The 20,149-nt window shown below is 52.0% G+C and overlaps 1 protein-coding gene across 4 annotated transcripts in view; it reads right to left on the reverse strand.

The window, feature by feature from the left end:
• Positions 1 to 20,149, reverse strand: part of cdkal1 (CDK5 regulatory subunit associated protein 1-like 1) — a 373,644-nt gene that overhangs the window by 173,473 nt on the left and 180,022 nt on the right. For all 4 annotated transcript variants that reach the window (XM_064308720.1, XM_064308705.1, XM_064308712.1 and 1 more), the window contains one exon: positions 7,317 to 7,483. In XM_064308720.1, coding sequence (XP_064164790.1) covers positions 7,317 to 7,483 — 167 coding nt within the window. The remainder of the gene's footprint in view (positions 1 to 7,316; positions 7,484 to 20,149) is intronic.

Raw genomic sequence — 20,149 nt, forward strand, 5'->3', positions numbered from 1 at the left:
GACGTTTCTAAGCAAGCTTTCAAACTCAGTGGGCAAGAACCCACTTCCATGCGGTCAGCTGACCCTGCTTTTCTCCCCGGTGAGAATGGCGGTCCTATAGACTGCAGAACATACAAAAAGCAGAACATATGCAACAAAAACACCGGGTATTCATTACATACGCTTAAGGAAGCTGATTTTGGAGCAGAAATGATACGGTAGCGAAGCAACGAGATGCGGGTCGCATTTTAATGGCGCTTCATGCCGAGAGAACAAAAAAAAAACCAGCCCCCCACACGTCTCTCCGGCGTGGAACACGCTCACATTTCAGAAACACATCGAATTGGCCTTTTTTTTTTTTTTTTGGGTAACAATTTTGCTCAGTGTCCTCACGACGGTACATTAGGCCCCTAATGGACGGAGTCCCGCGAGATTCATTAATATGAAAATCGCCCGCGCTCCGCGCGAAATTAGCGCCCGGCGCTCCGCAGACAAATTGCGGCGGTCTCTGGGGCCCGGGCTGTAATTGGCTGAACCGTGAGCGCTCTCACATCTCTCACATCCCAGATTAGCGGCCGGAGGAGAGCGCCGGAGCGGAGAGGGAAAACCGGGGGAGCCGGGACGGGCGGGTGGCACGGCGGGATCGGAGGCCCCCCCTCCCCGGAACCGCGCGAGGAGGGCCGCGGCTCCCCGCGTTTCGCCAAAAAGCAGAGAAACGCCGTGTCTGGAGTTTTGAAGATAAGGGACGTGAGAGGCGTTGGATATCAGGCCTTCAGTCGGAATTCTGTGGCGGTGCAGAGAGAAAAAAAATAAAAAAACTTGACGTTTTTCTATGTGCAGGAACCACGTGCACCTATGACCCCCCTTATCCCTGCCTGAACAGTTGGCACGGCAACGGAGCTCTCTCTTATTAGGCGTTTACACTGCCATTTCAGATTTGAGAAGGGACGATGCTAAGCTACCAGTCAACCAGACAACCATCCACAGCACAGAGCCTCAAGATGAGAAACCCCAGTGTGAAAATTAAGGGAACTGGCAGAGCTAAAATGTAGATAAAATATAGACACCCTCACAATGGGTTTATTGATACAGTGGACATTAAAATGTAAACCTCTGCACGTTAGGTACATGGACACAGAGAACACTAAAAGGTATACCTCCACACATTGGATGTATGGATACAGAGGACACTAAAAGGTATATCTCCTCACATTGGGTATATGGACACAGAGGACACTAAAATGAAGACCTCTGTATGTTAGGTATATGGACACAGAGAACACTAAAAGGTATACCTCCACACATAGGGTATATGGACACAGAGAACACTAAAAGGTATAGCTCCTCACATTGGGTGTATAGACACAGAGAACACTAAAAGGTATACGTCCTCACATTGGGTATATGGACACAGAGAACACTAAAAGGTACACCTCCTCACGCTGGGTTTCTGGATAAACTGGACAGCAGACTGCGCTCCACAGCGCTGAAGCGGCTGCAGAATAACACACGCAAGCGATCGTGTTTTAAAAGGGGCCCTTTCAGCGCCGCCGTCTCATAACGGCACAGGAGAGCAGGCCTAAGCGCACGCAGCTGTCGGGTCCCCCCTTCCCGTGACCTTGCTCAAACACGGCCGAGGTGCCTTTGAGCATAACGGCATTCCTGCGCGAGGAGCGCGGCCCGGGTCGAGACGGCCCGTCACCGGCGCCCGAGGCAGCGCTTCATTAAGCGGCCGGCTGAAAGGGAGGAGCGGCGCGGTCAAACAAGACCGGCCATTCAGCCCCCTCGCCTGGTCACCCGAGAGGGCCCCCCCCGTAGGGGACGCCGTGCGCTCCGAGCTCGCCGCGTCCCCGATCCCCCCGCCCGCCCGCCCGACCCTCGAATGTCTGACACGGCGAGCCGACGCCCCCGTGACCCCCGCGATCAAACGAAACTTCGCCGAGAACGCGTTACTGACATCAAAAGAAAATGTACAAAGTCAAAGTCTGTCAATTTTTGTTTCAGTTGACGAACGCGTGAGGGATTCGGCAGTCCCAGCTTTCCTGGATTCTGCGCGTCATTTTGCGGACGTGGTCGGAACGGTAACTCAACAGCAATACCGGAGTGCAGGAGCAGAATGCGGGAGGTGCGGTGGCCTCTGACTGGCTCTGGGTATCACACAGGGACCCATGACTGCTGGGAAGCACTCAAACAGCTGGAGGCAGCGGGTCCCACGAACAAGGCCAGGGCGCAATTACAGCGATTCAGCACGGGGGTGATTTGAGATGTTCACCACCACCACCCTCCCCACCCCCCAATCCACCTGAACGCAGAGAAGAGGATCATGGGTAGGAAAGTGCTGAGGGCCTTCGCCATATCCTACGAACAAGGCCAGGGCGCAATTACAGCGATTCAGCACGGGGATGATTTGAGATGTTCACCACCACCCTCCCCACCCCCCAATCCACCTGAACGCAGAGAAGAGGATCATGGGTAGGAAAGTGCTTTGGGCCTTCGCCATATCCTACGAACAAGGCCAGGGCGCAATTACAGCGATTCAGCACGGGGGTGATTTGAGATGTTCACCACCACCACCACCCCCCAATCCACCTGAACGCAGAGAAGAGGATCATGGGTAGGAAAGTGCTTTGGGCCTTCGCCATATCCTACGAACAAGGCCAGGGCGCAATTACAGCGATTCAGTACGGGGGTGATTTGAGATGTTCACCACCCCCCAATCCACCTGAACGCAGAGAAGAGGATCATGGGTAGGAAAGTGCTTTGGGCCATCGCCATATCCTACGAACAAGAACAGGGCGCAATTACAGCGATTCAGCACGGGGGTGATTTGAGATGTTCGCCACCACCATCCCCACCCCCCAATCCACCTGAACGCAGAGAAGAGGATCATGGGTAGGAAAGTGCTTTGGGCCTTCGCCATATCCTACGAACAAGGCCAGGGCGCAATTACAGCGATTCAGCACGGGGGTGATTTGAGATGTTCGCCACCACCATCCCACCCCCCAATCCACCTGACGCAGAGAAGAGGATCATGGGTAGGAAAGTGCTTTGGGCCATCGCCATATCCTATGAACAAGGCCAGGGCGCAATTACAGCGATTCAGCACGGGGGTGATTTGAGATGTTCACAACCACCTCCCCACCCCCCAATCCACCTGAACGCAGAAAAAGAGGATCATGGGTAGGAAAGTGCTGAGGGCCTTCGCCATATCCTACGAACAAGGCCAGGGCGCAATTACAGCGATTCAGCACGGGGGTGATTTGAGATGTTCGCCACCACCATCCCCACCCCCCAATCCACCTGAACGCAGAGAAGAGGATCATGGGTAGGAAAGTGCTTTGGGCCATCGCCATATCCTATGAACAAGGCCAGGGCGCAATTACAGCGATTCAGCACGGGGGTGATTTGAGATGTTCACAACCACCCTCCCCACCCCCCAATCCACCTGAACGCAGAAAAGAGGATCATGGGTAGGAAAGTGCTGAGGGCCTTCGCCATATCCTACGAACAAGGCCAGGGCGCAATTACAGCGATTCAGCACGGGGGTGATTTGAGATGTTCGCCCACCCACCCCACCCCCCAATCCACCTGAACGCAGAGAAGAGGATCATGGGTAGGAAAGTGCTGAGGGCCTTCGCCATATCCTACGAACAAGGCCAGGGCGCAATTACAGCGATTCAGCACGGGGGTGATTTGAGATGTTCACCACCCCCCAATCCACCTGAACGCAGAGAAGAGGATCATGGGTAGGAAAGTGCTTTGGGCCTTCGCCATATCCTACGAACAAGGCCAGGGCGCAATTACAGCGATTCAGCACGGGGGTGATTTGAGATGTTCACCACCCCCCAATCCACCTGAACGCAGAGAAGAGGATCATGGGTAGGAAAGTGCTTTGGGCCATCGCCATATCCTACGAACAAGAACAGGGCGCAATTACAGCGATTCAGCACGGGGGTGATTTGAGATGTTCGCCACCACCATCCCCACCCCCCAATCCACCTGAACGCAGAGAAGAGGATCATGGGTAGGAAAGTGCTTTGGGCCTTCGCCATATCCTACGAACAAGGCCAGGGCGCAATTACAGCGATTCAGCACGGGGGTGATTTGAGATGTTCGCCACCACCATCCCCACCCCCCAATCCACCTGAACGCAGAGAAGAGGATCATGGGTAGGAAAGTGCTTTGGGCCATCGCCATATCCTATGAACAAGGCCAGGGCGCAATTACAGCGATTCAGCACGGGGGTGATTTGAGATGTTCACAACCACCCTCCCCACCCCCCAATCCACCTGAACGCAGAAAAGAGGATCATGGGTAGGAAAGTGCTGAGGGCCTTCGCCATATCCTACGAACAAGGCCAGGGCGCAATTACAGCGATTCAGCACGGGGGTGATTTGAGATGTTCGCCACCACCATCCCCACCCCCCAATCCACCTGAACGCAGAGAAGAGGATCATGGGTAGGAAAGTGCTGAGGGCCTTCGCCATATCCTACGAACAAGGCCAGGGCGCAATTACAGCGATTCAGCACGGGGGTGATTTGAGATGTTCACCACCCCCCAATCCACCTGAACGCAGAGAAGAGGATCATGGGTAGGAAAGTGCTTTGGGCCTTCGCCATATCCTACGAACAAGGCCAGGGCGCAATTACAGCGATTCAGCACGGGGTGATTTGAGATGTTCACCACCCCCCAATCCACCTGAACGCAGAGAAGAGGATCATGGGTAGGAAAGCGCTGTGGGCCTTCGCTGTCCAAACGCATGAGTCGAGACACGCTCTGATCCTCTACCACGCTGAGCCGCGGTGCAGTGAGGTGGAAGAGGCAGGACATTGTTACCATGGTAGCCTTTCAGGCTGATTCCATTCAGCTGTGGGCCAAACGGGGCTCCAGCGCTGGACTATCACTGGCCGCCTTACACATACGCACCGGCAACGCCTACAGAACCACACAGAGGGAATCATGGGAAAGTCCTGTCATCGGCTCCCAAAACCGAAGTCATCAGGTGCAGAGAGACTCAAAGACATTAAAGGTCTTAAGTCACAAATCTTCTTTCCCTCTCGCAGTTTTGCTTTTGAAAAGAGAAATAAGTTCCAAAAATTGACTAGAGTAATCTCCATGAATATACGGCCACATCAAAGGGGGGGGGGGGGGGTTTTCGCAACGACTGGCACGATAACCAAAAAAAAAGACTTAACCCCCGGCGTAGGCCCGGAGAGGGAGCTGCTCTGCATTTAAATTGCGCCTCCTTAGCGCCGCCGCTCTGAGCGTATCGGAGGAATCTGCGGGAAAAGAAGAGAATTCGCACGGGCGCCGAGACGGAGGGAGCCGGAAGATATCAAACGGAACGCCCATTACTAACTTAATTTGATCCTCCGCCTGCCTTTCCAGGCCATTTAGCTTACGTTCGGCTTCCGAGCGAGGTAGCGAAGCCCTCCGCTTCCCGCGCGCCCCAGACGCGGCGAGCGCCAGACGCCCCTTCTCCTACCTGACAGCTGCTTTGCAATTTACAAGCCGAGTGACAGAGAGAGAGAGAGAGAGAGAGAGAGGGGCTCCTAATCACCTCCCTGTTCTCTGTCTGCCGGCTAATGTCTGCTAAATGGTTACCTTATAAAAGGTCTGAAGAGCTTGCGGAGTGACATGGCCTTTGCCGCTAAAATCGCTCTCATTCTGAGCCTTTTTTTTATCCGGCACAGAATTTAAAGCCTGAACACCCGAAAGAAGCAGGGAACTGTTTAAAAGGAGGGAGGATATGAAAAGATCTTTTTGGGGGGGGGAGGGGGGGAGGAGAATGTCAAAGAAGTTAGAAAAAGCTGCAAAAAGCTTTGTTAAGATACCTTATATACCCCGGTGCACGCCATTAATGCGGAGCGTAATCAGTAAATGCCAACGTGAAATGCCCAGGAGAGGCAATCTGGATCTAACAGCACCAATCACAGCGAGGAGAGGATTGTCATTTTCCGGGGTTTGTCAAAAGCGGAGAATGTGAAAGTGTCTCTGGAGAGTGCACTTGGCATTTTCTTCACCAATCAAAGCCATTTCCCTTGATTTTCCAATATCAGGTGATGCAAAAAATCCACTGTCCGCAAATGAGGCATTTTTTATCTTGCGCTCGCGGCACGGAGGCCGCCAGGAGCCGGCCGAGCGGCCGGCGGAGCTACCCAGAAACACTCGGGGCCGAACGGCGCCGTTAAACAAAAACGCGACGCGACGCAATTAGAACACACTTCCAAGTGCGGAGGCGAGATAACTCCGTCAAAAAAGGATCCGAAACGTACGGAAATCAAATTAGCTCGGAAAGTGCCGGTAACCGTCCGTCGGCCGCACGCGCCGCCTAACCTACATTTCTAATTACCATTTAATTGTTATTTCTTTTCGTTTATAAAAAAAAAAAAAAAGGGGGAAAAAGCTTCATCGGTTTTTTTTAAATTTGAACGTAACAGAGCATAAACGTAACCTATACATATGGGGACAGAATTACAACCTCAATTAACCCCGAGCAAATTAGAACCGACTCCTCGAGTCCCGCAGATTACGACTCAGACCCCCCCAACTGGGGGTGTTTTGCGGGGAAAGGCAACCGTCTGCCCGCTGTTTAACAAGGGGGGAGTGTCCCGGCCCTCTTAGCGCGCGGCATTAGCGTCTCAATGGGTCTCTTCGGCGGAGAGACTCTTCCCCCCGCGTTCGTCTTCCATCCAGCGAGTGGAGTGCGTTCTCAAAGGGACTCTCACCACAGGAAGACTCACGCGCGACACGTCGGCCGGGATTCAATCAACATTCGTCCTTTACGATGACCTACGAATAAATGCAAGCGCTACGTTTCATCTTGGTGAAGAAGCAGGGTGGCAGTGCGGTATAACGGTCAGGGAACCGGACCTGCTGCAGGTTTGATTCCCAGTTGGCTACTGACTGACTAAAATACTTGACCTGAATCGTCTCAGTACATACCCACCTGTGTAAATGGATATTATGTAAAATTGATTAAGACACTCAGGATAAGAACATCTGCTAAAAGCCATTCATATATTGTAGACACTGTACTAATGAAGAAAGACATATAACTTGCATTCAATTGTCAGTTAATAAGTGTTGATTAAATACTGCATACTGCCAAAGAAAAAAAGAAAAGAAAAAAAAAACAATACAAAAACCTGCATTTTACCCTTATCCTGTCTCAGTGTCAAAGGCCTGATATGACACACGTGGTCATCCCCGACATGTTTTGGGGGTCAGTGGACACCTGCTTTGGGAAGGTTTTGTTATCTCTGGTTTGGACTGGCATAGATACAGTTTGGCTATCCTTAGCGTGCCATGGGGGGGGAGAAGCAGACGGGCTTACCTCCAGGTGCTCCAGGATGTAAGGCGGGTTGGTCATGCCCAGCCTCAGCATGGCCCCCTCGGGTATCACCTCCACCAGCCTCCACAGCAGCGAGGGCAGGTCCGTGCCGATGTCCCTCCCATACGCCCCTGTGTCCTCGCTGGTCAGCCAGATCTCACACACGCCCTCTGTGAACAGAGATATGGACACCCAGTCAGCTTCCACAACACCAACCACCTACACCCAGTCAGCTTCCACAACGCCAACTACCTACACCCAGTCAGCTTCCATAACACCAACAGCCTACACCCAGTCAGCTTCCACAACACCAACCACCTACACCCAGTCAGCTTCCACAACACCAACTACCTACACCCAATCAGCTTCCACAACACCAACTACCTACACCCAATCAGCTTCCATAACACCAACAACCTACACCCAGTCAGCTTCCATAACACCAACAGCCTACACCCAGTCAGCTTCCATAACACCAACAGCCTACACCCAGTCAGCTTCCATAACACCAACAGCCTACACCCAGTCAGCTTCCACAACACCAACTACCTACACCCAATCAGCTTCCATAACACCAACAGCCTACACCCAGTCAGCTTCCATAACACCAACAGCCTACACCCAATCAGCTTCCATAACACCAACAGCCTACACCCAGTCAGCTTCCATAACACCCACCATCTACACCCAATCAGCCTCCATAACACTAACTATCTACACCCAGCTTCCATAACACTAACTACTGACACCCAGTCAGCTTCCATAACACCAACAGCCTACACCCAGTCAGCTTCCATAACACCAGCTACCTACACCCAGTCAGCTTCCACGACACCAACTACCAACACCCAGTCAGCTTCCATAACACCCACCATCTACACCCAATCAGCTTCCATAACACCAACAGCCTACACCCAGTCAGCTTCCACAACACCAACTACCAACACCCAGTCAGCTTCCACAACACCAACAGCCTACACCCAGTCAGCTTCCACAACACCAACCACCTACACCCAGTCAGCTTCCACGACACCAACTACCAACACCCAGTCAGCTTCCACAACACCAACTACCTACACCCAGTCAGCTTCCATAACACCAACAGCCTACACCCAGTCAGCTTCCATAACACTAACTACTTACACCCAGTCAGCTTCCATAACACCAACTGCCTACACCCAGTCAGCTTCCATAACACTAACTACCTACACCCAGTCAGCTTCCATAACACCAACAGCCTACACCCAATCAGCTTCCACAACACCAACTACCTACACCCAGTCAGCTTCCATAACACCAACAGCCTACACCCAATCAGCTTCCATAACACTAACTACTTACACCCAGTCAGCTTCCATAACACCAACAGCCTACACCCAGTCAGCTTCCATAACACCAACAGCCTACACCCAGTCAGCTTCCATAACACCAACAGCCTACACCCAGTCAGCTTCCATAACACCAACAGCCTACACCCAGTCAGCTTCCACAACACCAACTACCAACACCCAGTCAGCTTCCACAACACCAACCACCTACTCCCAGTCAGCTTCCATAACACCAGCTACCTACACCCAGTCAGCTTCCATAACACCAACCACCTACTCCCAGTCAGCTTCCATAACTTAACTAACTTAACTCCAAAGTGCTGCTAATCAAACACAATCCAAAACTTCACTTAGAAAGAGGGGGAACGACGCCTCAGCTATCAGTTTGTGGAACAAGGTTTGCTACTCATCAGGGGAGGTGAAGAGAGGAGAGGGTAGATAAACGGAGCAATAAAGCTCTCGGCACGAGCCAGGCGTGGACTGCGGCCAACGCAGTCGCCCCCACCCCCGCCCCCCCCCAAACTCCAGGTTTTGCCAGAACGCAACAGGCGATTAACGACCACATGCAGTCAGGAACTCACTTTAACGTCTCAGCTCAAAGACCTTTCCAAAACTTTAGAGGAAAAGCCTGGCTGACCAATCGTGCTCCCGGACCTGTTAACAGCATTTTAATGGTGCAGATATGAAATAAGTTGTTGTCACGAGTGTCAATTTAATCACTATGTCAACACGTAGCAGAAACTGGAGTTCACATATAGAGCATCCAGGAACCACAAAACAAATATTGCTCCATTTTGAATATCCGGAATGTTGGCGTGACTGACTATGGTGCATGTAAATACACCGCAACGCATTTCATTTTGTTTAGAAATTCAGTTCCTGAAAATACTGAAAAATTCCCCAGAATATTAACCTCATATAGAGAAGACACTGTTTCAAACGCACAAATAAACATATCTGAAAAAAACATCCTGCCACAAGCTTGGTGTGTGTCATGAGTCATGTGTCATGGGTCTGAGTTTGTCCCAATGGTACAGCATAGGCTGCAAATGTGGAAATGCTCTTTAAAAGGAGCCAATAGCAGGACATGACACATACAACTGTCAGGATTTTAGTGCAGAGCAATGCATCGTTTCAAGCTCAGCCAACGAGATAACGCGCTGGTTTGAAAACGTTAGCCTTTATCGCTACTTTCAAAGGGAATTTAGTTCACTTGGGTACATTTCGAACGTCCGTTTGCCAACAGCTGCAAAGAACGCAAATAATGTCACAATAGCTTTATTCATAAAAGGGCTATTTATAAACCACTCGCTCCACACGAATCTGTGAGTAATTATCCAGTTCCTGTGTTCCCGTTTGCCCTGACACGCAGAACCGGAGAACGAGTGCGGCACGCGGTCTCCAGCGGCTCGGATGTTTGGGTCGCGCCGGCAGAATCTGCAGGCGCAAGCAGTCGTGCGAAGTCCCAGTCACTCGAGGGCGGGAACGAGAAACGGTCGTCGGCCGGTAAAACGACACGCGCTCGGTCATTCGTTTTTACTGGAAATCTAGAAGAAGAAGAAGAAAAAAAAAAGAAATCATAAAACAAAAACATCTGGGAAAGAAGCGCGGCTGTCCGTTTTCTTCCGCGCTTGTTGACGACACGGTCGGCGGGCAAACAGGAAGAGGCCCTTTTTCGCCGCCGGCGTTTTCCCAGGGCGAGCGCACGCTCCACGCGAGCTCGTTTACCCTCGTTTGCTGTTATATTCAATCACGCTCGCTCCGCACCCGCACATGCACTTCGTGCCGGATATTGAGAAACAGAGTAAGGGCGCGGCTGTCGGTGTTTATTTTAAACGACGCCGTTGTCTTTCAGGGCCCCGCATCACCGAGCGCAGGCTCACCTGGGGGGGGGTCCCCAGGTACCGCGGCGAGAACGGCGGAGGGGCCCGTCGGCTTACAGCTCCGTTTAACCGAAGCCGACAGCTCGGAATCACTTCAGGTTAATGAGCTAATGAGCATTCCAGGTCTCCTACAAAGACCTTTCTCCCCACGGACCTCCGGACGCAGTGCTACAGAGCGAGCCCGTGCTGTGCTCATACTCATTGGCTTTGTTCACAGTCTGAGAGCGCCGTAAACACTAACAACCGTCCTCTGCCCAGCTGCTCGTCAGTCACGAGTCAAAACGTAAACAGCAGGTAAACCGTCATTACTCTCCTGGATCTTACGGTCACTCTGCAGCCACGCAGACGATCTGCGCAGATCTTACAGTCACTCTGCAGTCCTGCAGACGAGCTGCGCAGATCTTACACTCACTCTGTAGACGAGCTGCGCAGATCTTACACTCACTCTGCAGACGAGCTGCGCAGATCTTACACTCACTCTGTAGACGAGCTGCGCAGATCTTACACTCACTCTGCAGACGAGCTGCGCAGATCTTACACTCACTCTGTAGACGAGCTGCGCAGATCTTACACTCACTCTGCAGACGAGCTGCGCAGATCTTACACTCACTCTGTAGACGAGCTGCGCAGATCTTACACTCACTCTGCAGACGAGCTGCGCAGATCTTACACTCACTCTGCAGACGAGCTGCGCAGATCTTACACTCACTCTGTAGATGAGCTGCGCAGATCTTACACTCACACTGTAGACGAGCTGCGCAGATCTTACACTCACTCTGTAGACGAGCTGCGCAGATCTTACACTCACTCTGTAGACGAGCTGCGCAGATCTTACACTCACTCTGTAGACGAGCTGCGCAGATCTTACACTCACTCTGCAGACGAGCTGCGCAGATCTTACACTCACTCTGCAGTCCTGCATACGAGCTGCGCAGATCTTACAGTCACTCTGCAGACGTGCAGACGATCTGCGCAGATCATACACTCACTCTGCAGTCATGCAGACAAGCCGTGCAGATCTTACAGTCACTCTGCAGTCCTGCAGACAATCTGCGCAGATCTTACACTCACTCTGCAGTCCTGCAGACAAGCTGCGCAGATCTTACACTCACTCTGCAGACGAGCTGCGCAGATCTTACACTCACTCTGCAGTCCTGCAGACAAGCCGCGCAGATCTTACAGTCACTCTGCAGTCCTGCAGATGAGCTGCGCAGATTTTACAGTCACGCTGCAGTCCTGCAGACGAGCTGCGCAGATCTTACACTCACTCTGCAGACGAGCTGCGCAGATCATACACTCACTCTGCAGTCCTGCAGACAAGCTGCGCAGATCTTACACTCACTCTGCAGACGAGCTGCGCAGATCTTACACTCACTCTGCAGTCCTGCAGACGAGCCGCGCAGATCTTACAGTCACTCTGCAGTCCTGCAGACGAGCTGCGCAGATCTTACAGTCACTCTGCAGTCCTGCAGACGATCTGCGCAGATCTTACAGTCACTCTGCAGCCCTGCAGACGAGCTGAATACTAGAGGCTGTAGACAGATGGAAAGAGTCAATGGGGCAGGGGCAGCTCCCTCCACTGGTGACCCTTCAGGACCGGGTCTGCACTGACTTGGTTCAGATTTCATTCCAGACCACGAGCATTAGGGTACTACAGAAGGCCAATACACTGAGCCCAGCGGCTTTACAACAACAAACCCTCAGTGGCTCATAGTCTCAAAGTCTCATCTATCAATGTCGCATTTTTCTCCCTTTTACAGCCAGGTCTTTAATAATACAATTTTTATAATAATGTACTTTAACCATTATATATTGCCTTCCACATAAGTGCAACAGTGATGTCATTAGCGATAAAGCAGCAGGTTACAGTAGCTGTTAGATATTACAACTATTTAAAAAGAAAAACAACTTTTTTTTAATTAAAAAACTATTTAAATTAATTCCTGCTTTAAAAGTAGTTTTTGTGTAATAATTTTATGGGCAAACATCCAAGATGGAGGACTACACATTAATCATATTCATGGTAAGTGCAGTAAGGGCCCACCCTTAAAATAGGCCAAAGTTGATAATACTCAAACACAAACAAGGATTACAGGAAAACAGCAAAAGTAATCACTCACCCCCCCAATGATGCAGACTATGCCACTGTCATACACACTGCTCAAAGGAAGTCAGCTTGGGGCCAAACAAGCTGGTTATCTGAACTTCATTTATCCATTTCAGTAGGACGGTAAGATAGCACGCCACTTTATTTGGAGGCTAAAAAAGCCAATATAGAACACATGCGTCTGTGATTTTACGCAGTCAGGGACTCATGACCCACTGGAACTCATAGTTTGAAAATGACCTTACATAAACGGGTGACTTTCTACACAAGCAGAACTGGCCGAAATTCTAAAGCGTTTCTGCAAATGTTGGCAGCGGTGCTCCAGGGCCTATGGACATGGCACAGAGGTGGTCCGCAGTGGAAAGCAAGATCAATTAACCTGAGGGAGCCAGGAGAAATGTTTTATTAAACATGTCATCAAAACAGGATACGCGTAACGGCGGCAATTTCCATCACCTGACCGCAGTAAAAAGAGGAGAAAAAAAAGCCCGAGGCCTGTTATTCTGACCCGCCGCTGTTTTCTTTGCTGAGGAGACCTGCCGAAAGCTGATGTCAGAGCTCATGGGCGGACGGTCGCTGGACGGGCGCGGGAGGGAGGGAGGGAGGAGGGAGGTGGGGAAACGGGCACGGCGTGGAAAAGGCGGGCAACACCTCCGCGGAAGCGGGAGGGCGGGGGGGCGGGGGGCACGGGACCCCTGCGGAGAGCGGGAGGCGGACGGAGGAAGCAGCTGCGATTGGGGAGGGGGGGAAGGGGGCGGGTTTCGATGCAAAAGCAGGAGGGTCGCTGCCATTTCCTGGAGAAAGCCACACGAAAACAACACCAGGCCCAGGCTGTGTGGGGACAGAGGAGGGAGGGAGGGGTGTGGGGGGTGGGGGCGGAGGGGGGGGTCACAGAGTTTGTCTGGGGCAGCCGGTGGCACGGCTCCTCCCCTGACCAGATGCCGGGAGCAATTACAGTGCGCACGTTTCGGATGCCAGGAGATCGCTATCGCCAGTCTGCGAACTTTACGAGGGCGCGGCGGCGGCGGCGGCGCGTTCAGCTCGTCGGCCCGCCGCCGCAGCTGTTATTGTTGTCGGCTCCGCTTTCCGTAACACGACACGCGGCGTCTTGTGAGGCTGCCAGCGCGAGCGCGAGAGCTACGCGAGCGGCGCGGGGGGAACGGGCTCGCGGCGAGGCGCTGCCGTCGCTAAGCTCCAGAGGCCAACGGCCGGACTAAACCGGAGATTCATTCGCTGCTCCGACCGCGCAGAGCGCGCTGCTGCAGAGAGCGCTGCGTTTCAGGAGCGCTTATTTTAAGCGCCGTGCAAAGCTAGGCTCCGTTCTTACCAGGGCCTTCACTGCAGAACCGAGGCAGACTTCTGACTGGGCTCCCGCACCTCACAAAGATACATTTGCTTTCGCCCGTCCAAAAACCCTCTACCCTCTGCAGACGGAAGACAAGACCTCCCCCTCAAGCGAGTTCCAGGACGCCTGCAGCTCTGATACGCATCGCTAAATGCTTTAAATGAGCTTATCAGCCGTCCATCGCTGTTTACGGGACGGCAGCAAGCAGTGGCCTGAATGCCCTCGCAGGCCTTCCCCAGAGCACCAGAGCGCTGCAGACTCCACAGGTACCGAGCCCCATTACCGCCAAGTGGGGTGACTACACACAGACCTCAGGTCAGCGCTTACTGGTGACCCTCTCTGAGAACGCCTGCCCCCCAGCGTGCCGAGTCTGATCCCAGCACAGCGGTCTGTGGCCAATGTCTCCGTTCCGGAAAGATTATCTGGGACGAGACAGCGAAGAGGCTAATGAGGGCTAAAACTGTGCGAATCTTACGGGCTATTGTATGGGCACCCCCCACCCCCCCCCCCCCAACTTTACATAATCTTCCTCTGCATTATTTCCCCTCATAACTGCCTGATAAGCATCGCGTAACCGTGGGCGACCAGCCCGACGCTCCCGCAGACATTTATTCATCCTGCAGATTACGCCCGCCCCCCCCCCCCCCCGGCTCTCCCTGGGACGCAGAGCAGGCCTGAGAGCTCTAATCCAAATCGCATCAGCGTACAATCCATATTTCAGCCGGAAAACAAACATAAACAAGCCATTTTACTGCTCAACTACCCCCCCCCCCCCCCACGACAAACGGCTGTAGGCGCCCGGCGCGGCGGCGCGCGCTGAAGAATATTAACATGGCAAGCCCGCGCGACGAGCTTACGCCGAACAACGTCCTGGGGGCACGACTAAATAAAACCGCTTTCTATTTTCACCTCCGATACAGCCCTACAAACGTATTAAAAACCTATTTGCTCTCCGCGGAGAATTTACACTCTATCTGACAAGCATAACTGACTATTCAAACAGCGGTTTCCCCTCTCTGCTAACGCGCGCGCGGTCGGGTACAAAGCGCAGGCGTGCGTCTCCTGTACGGCGAGCGCCTCCGCGCTTTGATACTTCAATCTCCATCCGTTTCCAAATACCAGAAATTAATTGCGACGCGTCGGCGGAAGCGAGGAATCTGTAGGGTCTAATTATCGCCGCCGACGCGCAATCTGCATGACGACTCCCGCAAAGATTTGGAATGCACGTGTCAGACCGATGAATCGAAGATTAAAAGGAGCGCGTAAACGAACTCTGTAGGTTTTACCGTGCCAGCCTCTGGAATGTGGGCTTTCAGCGTGCTGCAGCTTAAAGACAAGGTGGAGCTGCCCTATCACACCATGCGGTGTGCACACTCTCTCTCTCTCTCTCTTTCTCTTTCACACACACACACACAGGGCTATATGAACACACTACAGAATCCTTTAGATACGGCCCACGTTTATTAAACATACTTTTTTAACCTTTACTACAGCGCCCACATGAAATCCCACTCTGTAGACAGGCTGTTATTACCAAGTTAGCATTAAGCTAAAGTCCAACGGCCTTCTCACCACCACTCCAAAGTCTGGGCCCTCCAGGGGGTCGTTTCAGACAGGCCCCGGTCCCTAGCTCAGGTCGGGAGGGGGATTCTGCACGGCGTTGGGGCCGGAGCAGGCCGGCAGTTCCGTTAGCAGCGCGCGGCTACCTGCAGCGTCGCCCAGGGAAACCAGGGCTGGGAGGAGACCTCCCGCTTCGCCTCACTCCGGCTCCTCCTCCGGCCAGCGGGGCGCCTGAGAGGGAGGCCTGCCGGCGCTACGGTCACACGGCTCGGACGGCCGAACACACGGTGAGGCAGGCAGGGCAGATCGCAACTTTGCTAGCCAGCGCTATAAAATGCAGGCTATATTGTATATGCAACATAGCCTTACTGTATATGTCCCTGGCAGGCAACATGTCTAGCGCCAGGTTACTCTGCCATCCAGGGTCGAGACCACGCCCTCCGCTGCTCGTCCGTGACGCAGCGGCGTTTCAAAAACGTTACATCCTCTTGCGATTGGCTTACTGGCTCCCGGGTGTCTCTGTACAAAAGAAAGTGCCTCGGATGGGACCTTGGGGGGTGGGGGCCCTCAGAAAGGATTAATGATGTCATACATCACAGTGATGGATGGGGCCAGTGGTTGTGGCTGTTTTTTTTTTCTTCCTCTTTTTTTTTTTGAAAATGGAAGGGCAGATGAAACACAATTTAATGTGATGAAGGAGAAATGGAATATGACAATGTCACAGGAGTTCACAGAGCAGCAGCCCAGCAGCACTGTGCTCTTCACTGCTGCAGTTTGGGTAAAGTTGCGTTTCGGTGGCAGTAATTAACCGAACCCCACACCTCCAAAAAGCACCTAACCTTCCATGTGGGGGAACATTTCAAAACTCAATACGCAGCCTCTTTCAGTCATCTGCTGATAAATTCACAATGAACCTTCCCCGGTAGCCAACGACCTAAACGGCACGCTTTTCCCAGGTTTACAGAATGCAGCCCCAATGAACATGTGACCACCTGGACGGCGGTGACAGGGCGACGCGCGCCACCCTAGCGCGCTAACCGGCGAGCCGGGAGCATCCGAGCCCCAGCCGAGCGCCCCGCTCCCGCGTACGCTAATGCGCGCGCGCCTGATTCCAGCCCAGATAACGGATTGTGAAACGCAATCGCTCGCCTCTGGGAGAGGAACAAGTCTGAGAACAAACGCGGTTTGTACACAACAAACCCGTATCTCCCCAAACACGGAGGCTTTCATGTAAAAACCCAGATCCTTCGGAGATAACATCACATCGATTACAACAGACGTCAAACGAGGAACAGGAACTTTATCAAACTCGGAGCATCGCTGAGGAATCGTCTTATCTCCGATTTCCATCGACAAACACGCCAGCGTTTAAACCATCCTATTGGCCCCAGTAGTTTTTTTCCCCCTCTAGACCAGTTAATAGTTTTGGATCCATCTTCATTATGCAAATCTTTTTTTTTTTTTTTTCATCAGAGAACGGTCAACATCTCTGCCGTTCTGGCTGCAATGGGAAGCTCATTCTACAAGCGAGGGCCACAAAAAGAGGAAGAGAATTCAGACTTCCTAAGGTTGTGGAACGGGGGGGGGGTCTGGCTGGTGTGTACAAAGTAGTAGCCTGACAGGCTAGCAACGTGGTTTTAAATTGGATGTGAGCAGGGAAGCCAGTGGAGGACAGTGGGGGGAGGGGCATGGGTGTGTGTTTTAGGAGGCTGTAATCCAGGTCAGCAGCAGTGTTCTGGGTGAACTGAATAAGAGGCAGGGAGGTCAGCGAAGAGAGAGATGCAGCAGTCCTAATGCACTGTTGGAGAAGTCCTATGCACATTCGATTCTAAACTCATATACAAACTGCGTGTTTCTCCTCAAGACTGCAAGGTGGACAGTCAAGACTTGTTATCCGAAAGAAGGAAAATGACTTTCTTATGGGGCAACAATTTAACATCTGAGAATATTAAAAACTGAGTCTATACAAAATCTTCTCAAATATTTATACTTGAGCTGTTCATTTGGCACTTAAAATGTCTACCATCAGGGAGAAATCATCAAAAAGTATTTGTGGTGGGACCTTGTTCACTTGGAGAAGGCGTCCAAAAAGTCAGAGGGTGAAATTGTGCCCTTTGAATTTATACCCACATGAAATCACTGTGTTTTTTCTGGAAGAACATCCCATTCTGGGTGGTTAGAAACGTGTGCAGCACTGATTCAAGCGCAAAGCAGCTAAGGCTCTGAAAACAACCAGTACACGGTACTGCAGCCAAAACCTGACGTTCATCAAGCGACAAACAATCACGATAAGAAAGAACACACTGTCTGTAAAAACCTTGGCATTTCAAATTAAAATGTGCCAGCAAATGTCTTGAGATGGTTCCTCAGTCGGCCTAAAAGAGTGATGCAAATAAGGCCATTGGGAAAATAAACAGGGTGGGGTGGGTGAGGGATAGCACAGGGACAGGAACACGAGCAAGGTTTGGGATTTTACAGTCAAGTAACTGAATTTCATCTCAATTCCTGAGCGGACTGAATTGAACTGGAATAACCTCCACTCTGCTTGAGGAGGTTAGTCTCTTCCAGACTCAACCCTACACCATGTCAAAAGGAAGTCTTTACTTGAACCATGTCAGTAACCACGCATGGGTATTTCAGCTGCTACCATAAGACTTCTGGCACCGTGCAGGCTTCATTTGGTTGGATTATCCAACAGCAAAGGCGGCCGGTTCCACATTTTAATGGCAGTCAGTAACGCACATCTGTCCGCTCCATATGCACGGCGCGGCTAACGCACGGCACGGCTAGCACTTCCGTACCTCAGACCGTCTTCCTGTCAGGAGCAAGCCATTTGTCTGCGTCTCTCCTTCGAGGCGCCGGTTCAATTAAAAGGTCGAACGCTGAGAACACTAATCACATGACCACGGCCCGCGCTCACGTCAGCCAGAGCGTATCAACCTCGGCAATCGAACTGACACCTGCAGCTAAGAAAAGCCCAGTGTTTTCTAATGCCTGCTGTCAGGAGATCTGCAGTGAATGAGCTCCCTGTATTAGTCATGACTGACTGGAGTTATAATACACTTTGTGATATATAATGTACCGCAGTGACCCAGTCAAACATCCAAGGAAAGGTAATTGCCTCCATTTCCTGTTCAATTTGCTATCAAATAATACTGTAGGAAATGAAAGAGTAAATCATTTCTTTATGCCGGGGTGCAGCCTGTGTCGCAGCCGTCAGTCTTTCAGCGAAAAAAAAAACATGCCATCCTAAGATCGATAATTAAGTAAAGATTTAAACCTTTGAGACAAGCGGACACTTTGCACTCACTATAATTAACAGCCAACTGTAGCCGAGTCTACCTGTGACACACACTTAAAAGGGGAAAAAAAAAACACTACTCTGGGTATAACTTCCTCATTCATTAAAAAGAATGGCTTGGATGATATGAGCCAATATGGAAGCTGAATGTAGCTTTTGATCGACAGTGTACGCGTGCACCTGTGTGGACCCGTAGACGTGTGCGTTGCTGGATTGACGGTTTGTACGCATGCCTCCACCGAATGGGTTTCTGAGGCGGAGGAGAGCGGAGTCCACAAGGGCATTCCTGACCCTACGCGAACACTGAAGACCCCAGCTCACCGCAACTGGACAGACTGACCGCCCCCCTTAGTGTGTCCTCAGCATGCTGGACACAGCCAGGGACAAAAGGGGGACTCTCAAGAGGAGGATCATGACTGAGCCCCTCATGCGCTACACATCAACAATGCACACAAACTCGAAACATTAGCCCAGTCCCATTCAGGCCAGTCTGAGCTCCTTCCTAAAGACCTCTTAGCTTCACTGTCTACGTTTCGTGTTTGAGTTGAACTATAGAATGCTGGCTAATTGTCTGTTAGCAGAGCGTCATTTCCTTTCACAGTGGGGTGAAATATCTCTGGCCCCTGCCTTCCCTCCCGTGTACCAAACTTTCTCAGGAGCTCCAGAGCTCATACAGTCGGTCTTATGACTCCTTACCTCTCGTAAAAGGACATGTTCAGATCCATGCTGCTGAAAGGATTCTTTATAATCTTCATGCCCACTCTGTGAATTGCATCAGAGGTGAGAAGTAAGAGCTTTAATGGAGTTTCATTCTTCCTTCACCTGGCTGGGGGGGATGGGGGGGGGGGGGTTGGTTCAGCAGCCTTGGGCACCTTCAGCTGTTTATCGCCATTTTTCAGCGGGCCATTATGGGAGCGCACAACAGCCCCCCGTCCCCCCTCCCACCCCACCCCCCCTCGTTCCCGCCCCTCACCGCCCGCCTCTCGTTTCGGAGTGTGGCACAGAAGAGAAATGAGCCCTATCCTTGACTATTCACTACCTGGAGCAAGTTGCTTTCGGCGCGCTAAGAAGCAAATAAGACGGGAGCACAAAGCGGCAGCTGCCGGCTGCTCGGCCGGACAATGGGGTCTATTAGAGGGCTTTGACAGAGCGGGGCCCCCCCTCCCCCCCCCTCCCTCCGCGCGATGAAAAGACCCTTGGCAGACCCACGGGAAGATGGATAGAGGGGCTTTCCAGACGGGGGCGAGAGGCCCGGGCTCGGCCGACGCCGAGCCCAATCAGGAGAGAAGTCCTGAAAGTGCGATTTCTATCA

The sequence above is a fragment of the Anguilla rostrata genome, chromosome 1 (assembly GCF_018555375.3).
Source record: "Anguilla rostrata isolate EN2019 chromosome 1, ASM1855537v3, whole genome shotgun sequence".
In the NCBI taxonomy this organism is placed as follows: domain Eukaryota; kingdom Metazoa; phylum Chordata; class Actinopteri; order Anguilliformes; family Anguillidae; genus Anguilla; species Anguilla rostrata.